This window comes from Vicia villosa, linkage group LG3, assembly GCF_029867415.1.
Source record: "Vicia villosa cultivar HV-30 ecotype Madison, WI linkage group LG3, Vvil1.0, whole genome shotgun sequence".
Lineage (NCBI taxonomy): Eukaryota > Viridiplantae > Streptophyta > Magnoliopsida > Fabales > Fabaceae > Vicia > Vicia villosa.
In genome coordinates this window covers 163,853,249-163,865,772 of record NC_081182.1, presented here as the reverse complement: position 1 = coordinate 163,865,772, position 12,524 = coordinate 163,853,249, and the positions used below count along the sequence as shown (strand labels likewise).

The 12,524-nt window shown below is 38.1% G+C and overlaps 1 protein-coding gene across 1 annotated transcript in view; it reads right to left on the bottom strand.

Moving 5' to 3' along the window:
• Positions 1-12,524, bottom strand: part of LOC131662556 (nudix hydrolase 3-like) — a 31,270-nt gene that overhangs the window by 1,650 nt on the left and 17,096 nt on the right. Inside the window, exons 13-17 of the mRNA XM_058932370.1 lie at positions 11,940-12,017; positions 11,740-11,835; positions 8,087-8,193; positions 7,792-7,960; positions 7,018-7,101 (exon numbers count right to left, since the gene is read on the bottom strand). Of these exons, the coding sequence (XP_058788353.1) occupies positions 7,018-7,101; positions 7,792-7,960; positions 8,087-8,193; positions 11,740-11,835; positions 11,940-12,017 (534 nt within the window). The remainder of the gene's footprint in view (positions 1-7,017; positions 7,102-7,791; positions 7,961-8,086; positions 8,194-11,739; positions 11,836-11,939; positions 12,018-12,524) is intronic.

Here is a 12,524-nt window from a genome sequence, read left to right as displayed (position 1 = left end):
AACAATAAACTATCTAGGAAATGTATAGAGAAGTTAAACATAATGAATAACAAGGGAACTACAGAGTTACAAAGTGAAGAAAGTAATCAAAGAGCAATCTTGGGTTTACGTTATTTTTAACTTTCAGGTTCCCTTCACTGGCTCTCTATTAGAGTTATATCTTAAGATATGAAAAATCAGCACTATAGAATAATTAAGGCCAGCCTTAATTTAATAGAATAAGAAAAGTCATCCTTAAATGTAGAGTTTGAATGATTCAACTCTTAAATGCTCTACTCCTCTTGTATAAATAGAGCATAATGCTCCTTTCCAATTCAACAATAATAGAATTTGTTTCTCTCTCTTCTCTCTTTTAGCTTTCTCTCTCTTCTCTCTCATATCTCACTCTAATATGGTATCATAGAGCTTCGGTTCTATCCATGGCAGCGACTCCGGTAACTACAGCTCCGGCCACCCCAACATCTATGTCCTTCCAACTCAAAATCACAGAAAAACTTAATGAGAAGAATTTCCTACTTTGGCGCCAACAAGTAGTTCCTTTCGTTAACGCGAACAATCTTCAAAACTACGTTTACCTTCGTGACATACTGAATCGATACCTAACTGATGAAGATCGTGCAGCTGCTCGTGAGAACCCTGCGTATCACACCTGAATTACGCAAGATCAGTGGCTTATGACGTGGCTGTTAAACACGAATATGTATTATAAAACTGTGTTTTCTTCTGCTGTATTATTCCTCTATATATATATCTAGTGTATACAATCTATTTCCTTAATTAAGGAGATGCTAAATAATTACATAATTACAGTTAATAATAACCAATATTTTGTAATAATGAGGAAATCAACTATGTCATTATTCTGCTAATAAATTCCATTGACATCCCCCCTCAAATTGATGTTGGTAAATCTATCAACATCAATTTGCTGACAAGGAAATTATGACGCTGACGTGTCAAAGGTTTGGTGAATATGTCTGCAATTTGAACAGAAGTGGAGACATGAGGTAGAGTGATAACTCTACGATCTAAAGCTTCCCGGATGGAGTGAAAATCAACTTCTATGTGTTTTGTCCGTTTATGATAAACAGGATTTGCTGCAATCTGTATGGCACTTGTATTGTCAGCATGCAGCGGAGTTGGTTGTGTTTGTGAAATACCAATCTCAGACAGAAGACCACGCAACCAAATAATCTCAGAGCATGCTGCAGACATGGCGCGATATTCTGATTCAGTGGATGACTTAGAGACTGAGTCTTGTTTCTTACATTTCCATGAAATTGGTGCATTGCCTAAAAACATACACCAGCCAGTAGTAGATTTCCTAGTCTCTGGACATCCGGCCCAATCGGCATCGCTGTATGCTTGGAGTTGTGGAGATACACCAACGGGGAAGAATATACCACGATTGGAGGTGCCGACGAGGTATCTAATACGGTGGACTGCTGAAAGATGCAAGTGTCGAGGGGATTGCATGAATTTGCTTACTGTGTGGACAGCAAACGAGATGTCTGGTCGTGTAATGGTTAAGTAGATAAGGCTTCCCACAAGTTTTCTATAAACAGTCGGGTCTTGTAAAAGTTTACCTTCATCCCGTCGATATTTCACATTTACTTCCATGGGGTTGTCAACCATAGTTTTGCATTGGCAAGACCAGCGAGCTTAATCAGATCATGTACATATTTGTGTTGGGTAACAAAAATGCCTTCTTGTTGATATTGCACTTCTAATCCCAAGAAGTAAGTTAGTTGGCCAAGATCTTTCATGTGAAACGTGGACTGCAACAGTTTCTTGATTGTTGAGATAGACTCTTGATCCGATCCAGTGACTACAATTTCATCCACATATACCAAGAGTAACACAATTCCCTTGGAGGTGTTTTGCATAAAAAGGGAGGGATCGTACCGACTCTGTGTGAATGAAAAGCCAAGGAGTGTTGTTCTGAATTTTTCAAACCATACTCTTGGGGCCTGTTTCAATCCATATAAAGAACGCTTCAGTTTGCAAACAGCATTGGGCAATGGACAAGGCATACCTGTAGGTAGTTTGATGTAAACTTCTTCCTTGAGGTCACCGTGTAGAAACGCATTCTTTACATCCATCTGGTGTAGGTGCCAAGATTTGGATGGTGCAATGGCAAGAATAATGCGCACAGTAGTCATCTTGGCCACAGGTGCAAAAGTTTCCTCATAGTCAAGACTAAATTCTTGCTTATTTCCATGAACAACTAGCCTAGCCTTGTAGCGATCTATTGATCCATCTGAGCAAAGCTTTATAGTGAACACAAATTTACTGCCAAGAGGTTTAACAGATGGAGGACAAGAAACAACCTCCCATGTCTGATTTTCTTCAAGTGCTAGAAGTTCTGCTTCAACAGCTTCTCGCCATGAGTTGTGTTCCATGGCCTGCTTATAGGAAGAAGGAATACGAACAGATGCTAAAGTAGCTGTTAAAGACAAATGGGAAGAAAAACCATATTTTTCCGGAGGTTTACCAACGCGAGTACTGCGACGTAGGGGAGCTGGTTCTGGATTAAGTACTGGACCAGCAGCCAGAGATTGATCAAGAGGGGGCCTGGTATTGGATAGAACAGTCGAACGGCTTTGGTAAACCAATAAAGGTTTAGGTGTTGATTCTCCTGTAGAAACATTAGAAAACAACCTTTTTGGTTGGTTGAGTAACCAAGAAAAGTACATTTAACAGATTGAGCTGTGAGCTTAGTGCGTTCTTGTGGGAGAAGATGAACATAGCACACACAACCAAAAGTGCGCAGATTGGAATAAATGGGCGTCTGACCAAAAAGTCGTGAGAAAGCAGTGGAGAGAGCTTCACACCAAAATCGTGGTGGCGCAAAGGATTCCAACATGAGTGTACGAACGACATCAAGAAGATGTCGATTTTTTCTTACAGCCACCCCATTTTGTTGAGGTTTCAAAGGACATGACCTCTGAGATAAAATTCCATTGACCTGCAAGAAATCTTGGAATAAATGAGATAAAGAGCGTTGAGACAAAGATAAGTAAAGAGGAAAAAGACGTCCAACTTTAGGCCCCTTCGCGATCAGTTTCCCTGAGTGTTGATCCTGCACAAGACAACCAGATTTTGAGAATTCAACTCGGCAATTATTATCAACTAATTGTCCGACAGAAATAAGATTACTAGTGAGACTAGGGGAAACATAAACATTGGTTAAAGAGGAGGAAATGTCACCAATTTCTGTGATAGGTAAATTATTCCCATCAGCCGTGTGAATTTGAAGATCACCAAAATATCTTGTAACGTTTGTAAGAGTATCAACATTGTTGGTCATATGATTGGAGGCCCCAGAGTCAAAATACCAAGGAGAACAGGGAGGAGAAGGTTTACTTGAAATTCCTAAAGCAGAAAAAGCTGAAATTATCATTTGTTGAACCATTTCAGGAGTCATGTTCTAGACGTTGGTGGAAGCAATCTGATCCATACTACCAGTTGCAGAAGAGGAACCAACACAGGCAGTAAAAGCGGGTACAGTTTTCTTTGGTGGTCTTATAGGGAATTCCTTAATGATGTGACCGTCTTTTTTGCAATAGTTACAGAACTTTTTAGGACAGTGTGAACCAAAATGTCCAAGTCCTTTGCAGCAGAAACATTGGACAGCACTCATATCACGTCCTCTAGGCTTGCCTTATACAGCGTATGCAATTGGAATCGAAGACGATTTATGTTGTTCCATTGTTGTTTGAGTTAGGAGGCGTTGTTCTTCACGAAGAAGCTCATTAAAGCATGCATCCAAGGTGGGGACAGTGGCTCGATTCATGAGATTGGACCGGATACCTTCAAAATCAGATCTCAGTTTCATAAGAAATTGATCTCTTTGAGTAGTTTCGTGAACTTTTCGCACTGCAATTTGATCGGTAGTTGACAAATCTTCATAGACAATGTCATTGTATTCAGCCCAAAGATTGATAAAATGAGAATAAAATTCAGAAATTGAGAGACTATCCTGTTGAGAAATGGCAATGTCGTGTTCTAGCTGGAATCTACGAGCTGCGTTATTTTAGCTGTATACTTTCTTTAAATAGGCCCACATCTTTGCTGCAGTGTTAAATGGCCGAAGATTGAGAACAATGGTAGGATCAATGACTTGAGCATCTTTGACTATCCATTTGGCATGTTCTTCCTTCTGCTTCTCTTTGTCAGGAGTAGGTTTGGTGCCATCAACATGACCCCAAAGATCCTTACCAGTGACAAAAATCTGGAACTGAAATGCCCAAGCTGAATAGTTCTTGTCATTCAGGCGAATGAATAAAATATCATATTTGTCATACTTTTCAGTAGACATGAGGCCGAGAAAAATGACAAGAAGGAACAAAAAACTAGATCTGGACAGATTCGAGAGAGACAAGAGACTAAGACTGAATTAGGGTAGGATCGAAACCTAGACGGATACCATGTTAAACACGAATATGTATTATAAAACTGTGTTTTCTTCTGCTGTATTATTCCTCTATATATATCTAGTGTATACAATCTATTTCCTTAATTAAGGAGATGCTAAATAATTACATAATTACAGCTAATAATAATCAATATTTTGTAATAATGAGGAAATCAACTATGTCATTATTCTACTAATAAATTCCATTGACAGTGGCTTCAATCCATGCTTTCACCTTCGATTCTTTCACGTGTTCTTAGATGCGTTCACTCCTACGAGCTCTGGAAACGTATTCTTGCGCATTTTCAAAAGCTTACACGTGCGAAAGCAAGACAACTACGAGCGGAACTCAGATCTACAACACTTGAAGACAAATCTGTTGGTGATTATCTGGTTCGCATCAAAGCTCTTGTTGATGCGCTTGCTTCAGTAGGAGATCCAGTTCCAGATCAGCAACACATTGATGTGATTCTTGAAGGTCTTCCTCAAGACTTTGCCTCTGTTATTTCAGTTATTGAAAGCAAGTTTGATTCAGTAGAACTTGAAGAAGTTGAAGCTCTTCTTCTTGCTCATGAGATGAGATTCAACAAGTATAAGAAACACTCACAAATGGAGGTGGCTGCCTCAGTGAATCTCACTCAAGCCAATTCTCAACCTGAAACTGATAACTCCAATAACAAGAACAATGAACAAGCTGTGAATTCAACCTTTAATCCAACCTATTCAAGAGGAGCTCGTGCAGCTGGCCGTGGTGGTGGACGCGGCCGTGGGAGAGGTAGGTTCAGCAACATTCAATGTCAAGTTTGCTTCAAATATGGTCACCTTGCTGCTAACTGCTATCACAGGTTCAATCAACAGTTTCAACCTAACATACCTGCTGATTTTCAAACAATGAATCTACAAAATTTCTATCTGTATCAACCAATTGGTGGACCTCAGTTTGCTCAGCCCATGGTTAACACTTGGTCACGCCCAAGCTATCAACAAAGACTTGCCCCTCTCCCTGTTCCTCAGTCACAGATCACTCTCAATGATATGATTGCTAACACAGCTTCAGTTCCAAGCAGTGCCTGGTCCCCAGACTCAGGAGCTTCTTATCATTTTACTAATGCCTCTCAAAACATACAGCAGACCACACCTTTTGAAGGTCCTGATCAAATCTTCATTGGTAACGGTCAAGGTTTGCACATTCACTCTTCAGGCTCTTCTTATTTTCCTTCTCATTCTAAACCTAACACTCCATTAGCTCTTCATAATTTACTGCTTGTTCCTTCTATTACAAAGAACCTGATAAGTGTCAGCAAATTCTGTCTTGATAATAGAGTTTTCTTTGAGTTTCATGCTGATATGTGCTATGTCAAATCTCAGGCTACCAATGAAATTCTGCTCCAAGGTCGTGTAGGAAGTGATGGCCTATACCATTTTTCCCATCTTCAGCTTCTTAAGTCTCCTTCAACAAGTCAAGTCTCATGTCTCACCTTAGACTCTAATGCTCCTGTTTCAAGATCTGATTCCAGCACTAGTGATAGGGTTTCAGTTTCTAATCAAAATGTATCAGCTAATAACTCATATAATTCTCAACATACTTGGCATTTACGCCTTGGTCATCCATATTCTAATACTATGAGACTTGTTTTAACTCAATGTAATATTCCTTATTCTAATAAAGCTGAATCTGTCTTTTGTTCTTCCTGCTGTATGGGAAAGGCACATAGGTTGCACTCCCTTCAGTCACAAACTCAATATCACTCTCCTCTTGAATTAATTTTCAGTGACCTATGGGGTCCTGCCCCAGTCAAATCCTCCCAAAACTTTACCTACTACATCACCTTTGTTGATGCATACACTAGATTTACTTGGATCTATTTGCTCAAAAATAAATCTGAAGCCTTAACTATCTTTAAACAATTCAAAGTCATGGCTGAATTACAATTTGGATTTCCTATTAAATCTGTCCAAACTGATTGGAGTGGTGAATTTCTCCCATTTACAAAGTTTCTTTCTGATCTTGGCATTATTCATCGCCTAGTTTGCCCTCACACTCATCACCAAAATGGTGTAGTGGAGAGGAAGCATAGACACATTGTTGATCTTGGTTTAACCCTCTTGAGTCATGCCTCTTTACCTCTCAAATTTTGGGATCATGCCTTTTTAACCGCTGTCTACCTAATAAATAGGTTACAACCATGTCTCTCAATCAACATATACCATATGCTGTCCTTTTCAATCAAAATCCTGACTATAAATTCCTTAGAGTCTTTGGGTGTGCTTGTTTTCCTCTCCTTCGCCCATACAACTCTCAGAAATTTGACTTTAGATCCCATGAGTGCCTTTTTCTAGGGTACTCTACAGCTCACAATGGTTACAGATGTCTCTCCCCAAGTGGTAGAATATTCATCTCTAAAGATGTTCTTTTCAATGAGTCCAAATTTTCTTACAATGATCTTTTTTCCTCTAATGTTTCTCTCCCCTCATCAACCATTCCATCCTCCCCCTTATCTAAATTCCTGTTTTGAAAAGATTCCTCATCCCCCTTCTATATGTTTTCCTTTCTCAATAAAATATTATTCCATGCGCAGTGAAAAAGTATAATAGCTAACCTGGGAGATTAAGAACCTCAATGCCCAGAGGCCAACTATATCAGCTTTTGCTTCTTCCAGAGCTGAGTGAAATTCTTGCAATTCCTGTATCAAAAGATTAGATATTGTAATTGATATTAAATCAAACAAAATCATGTGCTGCAAACAATTTAATATGCTAGGTGCATATAAAATAAGTTCACATATGTAGGTACAGTATCAGTAGCAGATAGCAGTAGACTATCAAAAAGGATATTTCGGATGTTCAGGAAATCAAAGATGAAATACAGTATCCATAAGAACTTCCAACCACTGTGTCTGGCAGATATGCAGAAATAAGGGTTGGTTTCCGGAAATCAAAGATGAAATACAGTATGCCAAAAAAGAGTGGTACCCCTCGCTTTATAAACCAGTTTGGTAGAGCCCAGTTACTTCTAACCCAACTTTTAAGATATACTAATTACTGCAATTATAAGATATAATTAGTTTATTTATATTTTACAAATTTTGTAACAGAAGTATTTAGTGACAGTCATAGACTGTACTTTCTATTACTATGTGTCTCTCACTCGCATTCTTTCATTCCACACTTAATTCTTGTGTTTTCTCTAACTTTTCCAATGTTCCTACATCACAAAGTTTAGTCCTTGAAAAAAATGTGATGTTACAACCAGAATTGAAAACGAGCTTAAAATGTTACAATTATCAGTATCCGTAGAGGCAGATCTCATTAACTTAATGATGATGAAGCATTAGTGAGTCATACTAACAGTGTCACTATATCTTGCCACTTACCAGTCTCACAGTCGACTCTTTACCATTTGGAAGTATTATAGTATGAGGCCCAATTCCATGGCAGCATTCATGGCAAATTGTGTGAGTAAAAAACGATTCAAAATCTACGAGTTCTTGTTGTTCCTCGACAAGATAGGCACTGGCTATAGGTAAAAGAATATGGTTGAACCTGATAAGAAAAGGCAGATTTCCCCAACATGAAATATCCACTTAAAAAGAAAATGTTACAGAAGAGACTCACTCATGATGGAGTTAAAATTTGAAGAAACTAAAGCATTAAGGGTTGGAAAGTTACTTAGCCTCTGAAACATTCTTAAGCATGACCATCGATGTTCCCCTGTCTTTTACAATGCGCTCATCATTTGGTAGATTGAAAGCAAGAGTTTGTGGTCCCTTGACATCCTGAAATAATTTACTAATGTAAGTGTGAAAAATAGAAATCAAAGTGTTCTGAATGTGCTTGAGTCAGTAAAGCACTCAGCATCCATAATATTTATACACTATATAATTAATTACATATTATGTTTACAAGGAGAAATAAATAATAGTCCAACTTCCTAAATGCATGAATCTAAATATACATGAACCTAAAATTTAAATGCTCCTTTTAATGGAAAACATACAATGTATTTTTTCTATTTCCAACACTCCCCCTCAAGCTGGTGAATAAGTATTCTCCATTCCCAGCTTGGATATAATTCGTTCAAAATTTGAGCAACTCAATCCTTTAGTGAGAATATCCGCAAGTTGCCCATGTGAGGACACATATGGGGTGCAAATCAGCCCACTGTCAAGCTTCTCCTTAATGAAGTGTCTATCAACCTCAATGTGCTTAGTTCGATCATGTTGAACTGGATTATGTGCTATACTGATAGCTGACTTATTATCACAGTAGAGCTTCATGGGTCCTTCCCATTTGATTTTCAAATCTTCTAAAATAATTTTAAGCCAAAGTAATTCACAAATGCCTTGTGCCATGGCTCGAAATTCAGCTTCAGCACTAGAACGTGCTACTACATTTTGCTTCTTACTCCTCCAAGTCACAAGATTTCCTCCAAGAAAGGTGCAATACCCTGTAGTGGATCTTCTATCAACAATTGATCCTGCATAGTCTGCATCAGTGTAGGCCTCAAGTGTTGTATTTCCATTTCTTTTGAACAAAATCCCTCTTCCTGGAGTTCCCTTGAGATACTGCAGGATTCTATGAACTGCTTGTAAATGGATCTCTTTAGGACAGTGCATGAACTGACTAACCATACTTACAGCATATGCAATATCAGGTCTAGTGTGAGACAAGTAAATTAATCTCCCAACTAGACGTTGATACATTTCTTTATCTACTGCAACATCTTCTTCTGTATTACCCAATTTAAGATTTGGATCCATAGGAACGCTCGCTGGTTTACACGCTGTTTTTCCTGTCTCTTTGAGTAAATCTGTAATGTATTTTTGTTGTGATATAAAAATGCCTTTTCGGGAATGTGCCACCTCGATTCCCAAGAAGTACTTCAGCTTTCCAAGAGCTTTTATTTCAAACTCCTTAGCCAAACAATGACTCAAGATCTGTTGCTCCTTCCAATCATCTCCAGTCATTATAATATCATCCACATATACTAACAAAACTGTTACTCCCCCTTGTGGCGAGTGTTTGATGAACAAGGTGTGATCCCCTTGACTTTGCTTGTACCCCAAGGATGTCATAACCTTAGTGAATCTTCCAAACCATGCTCGAGGTGATTGCTTTAGGCCATATAACGTCTTTTTCAACCTGCAAACTGTATTGTCAGACACATTTTTTTCATACCCCGGTGGTACCTGCATATAAATCTCCTCCTCAAGTTCCCCATGTAGGAAAGCATTCTTCACATCAAATTGTTGTAAATTCCAACCATAATTGGCAGCAAGTGACAAAATTACTCTCACTGTATTCATCTTCGCAACCGGTGCAAATGTCTCTGAGTAGTCAATTCCATAGGTTTGTGTAAACCCTTTGGCAACCAACCTGGCTTTATATCTTTCGATTGATCCATCAGCCTTATATTTTACCGTGTACACCCATTTGCATCCAACTGGCCTCTTTCCTTCTGGTAAAGTCACTATCTCCCACGTTCCATTCTTCTTCAGTGCGTCCATCTCAATATTCATGGCTTGCTTCCATTTTTCATCAGACAATGCCTCAGAAACATTAGTAGGTATGGAAGTAGCGTTAAGGTTTGTAAGGAAGGCTCTATGGGTAGGTGAGAATTTTTGAAAAGAAAGATAGTTTGAAAGGGGATATAAAGGTTGTTTGGTGCATTTTCTGGTACCTTTCCTAATAGCAATTGGAAGGTCTAGGTCATCATCTGTTGTTTGAGTCATAATTTTATCCTGCAATTCAGAAGAATTAATTACCTCATTTGAAGGAGTCGAGTAAGGCTCTTGAACTTGTGTCGATTCAGGAATGGCCTTTGACTTTCTCATGTAAACCAGATTCTTTCCATATCTCACATCCACTTCAGGTTCACGTTCAACTACTGGTATATTTGATTGATTTGACTCAACTCCCAGTTCTTCAGGCTCAGATGGGTTTGGTACAAGTGTGTTTAACTCAAGACCAGAAAGATCGGGTCTATTTGACTCGAAACTGGAAGAATTAGGTGGATTTGACTCGAGACCAGGGAGATTGAGTGTTTTTGAGTCATGACCAGATGTATTTGACTTATTACTAGACAAATTAAGTGTATTTGACTCGAGACCAGAAAGATCAAGACTTTCAAGCTTATCTTCCTTAAAACTCTCCCCCTGAAGATAAGGTTGAGTGAAGTACGGTTCCTCTTCATGGAAGGTTACATCCCGCGACACAAAGAATCTTTTAGATGGAGGATGAAAACACTTATATCCCTTTTGAGTAGAGGAATAACCGACAAAAACACATCTTAGGGCTCTAGGATCGAGTTTTTTCCTGTCTTGACTATGCACATGGACAAATGAGACACACCCAAAGATTCGAGGTTTGAGATTACTACTTGTTGACAAATTTGGATAGAAGGAAGAAAGAACATCCATAGGACTCTTGAACCCTAATACTCTAGAGGGTAATCGATTAATAAGATATGTGCTAGTGAGAACGGCCTCCCCCCATAAATATTTGGGAACATTTTTATGAAACAATAGTGCTCAGGTTTGGTCTAATAGATGCCCATTTTTCTTTCTGCGATTCCATTTTGTTGTGGTGTTTTAACACAAGAAGACTCATGGACAACTCCCTCTTTTTGACAGAAAGAAATAAGAACGTGATTGAAGTACTCTTTTCCATTATCAGACCTAAGTCTTTTAATGTTTACTCCAAATTGATTTCCAGTTTAGTAAAGAAATCCATTATATAGGTCAGAAATGCCAGCAAATTATACTAGAAAGGGCATAGGGAAAATTGGGTCCACCATAACTGATAGAACAGAGGTAAGATAGAATATAATGGAGAAAATTATTTTATTACTGAATATGAAAATAGAAAAGAATTCCAGAGCTGCTGCTCCTCAGCGAGAGAAACAATTCTCTCACTGCCTAAACCCTAATAAGGAAAACAAAAAATAATAATCATACCAGCTACTGCCCTATACACTCCTATTTAAATGGGGAATAATAACTGAGCCAACTCCTATTTATTTGGAGAATTCCTATTTATTAGGAGAATAAAAACTTACTAACAGAGTCACTCCTAATTATTTGATTTGGACTAAGGCCCAACCCAATATCCTAACAATAACTTTTGCAGAAGCTAGGCATCAGATGCAATAGATTGAAATGTTTCTCCACTCTTTTTGTCGTTATGCATCATATTCATTTTTCATTCATAGGGCATCTGTTTATATTTCAAAAGCACTCCTGTGAAGCCAAAAGTCTCATCCAACTAAATCGTGTAATACACACACAGTTCACACAGAGTAGTCAAATGTTCATAACACTCACCCCTGAATTATATAGAAGTTGGATGACACGAATAGGTGCTGCATTCACATATTTTGATTTGTATGCATTATCCATTGGAAGATTTTGCTCCAGAAGCTTCAATAGCAGAATTATTTTTCATATCATTCATACTAAATTTCAAAAAAAAAATTAATAAAATTACAAAATTTAATTCAATTAGAAGGTTTGAGGCGTACTACCTGCAGATTATCACCAAAAAGTTTCAATTGAGCTGTTGCTTCATCGTCTCGGATTCCAATATATGCTTCAAAGGTAGCCTAAAAACAAACAATGCAATTACCAAGTTATATAGGCAAATGTCTTAGTATAAGAGTTGGGCAACAAAAGGGACTCCAACAGAGTGAATGGAATAGAGCTCTAATAAATGGGATGAAGTGTGTGAGACCACAAAATATTGTCTTTAGAACCAATGTGGGACTTTCACAACTTTCACGCTTGCATTTTACAAAAGTCTTTCCAAATGAGAGAAATGTTGACAAGTTTCCAGAGAATTTCAACTGTTAACATGAATGATAGTTGTTTATTTATGGATTTCAAACCAGAGTGTTGCATTTGCATCCATATATAATGAATGATTATAGACATAGAACAAGCTTTGTCGCACCAATACTGAGTAATTAAGCTCGATAGCCAGACAAAACCACTTTATGCTTCGTTTTAGACACTTCACGCCAAATCTTTTGGATGTTCAGTTGACGCTGGCAAATGTTATTATTGTCTCAAATAATTTATGAGATAACTGAAATAAAGATGAAAGTAACAAG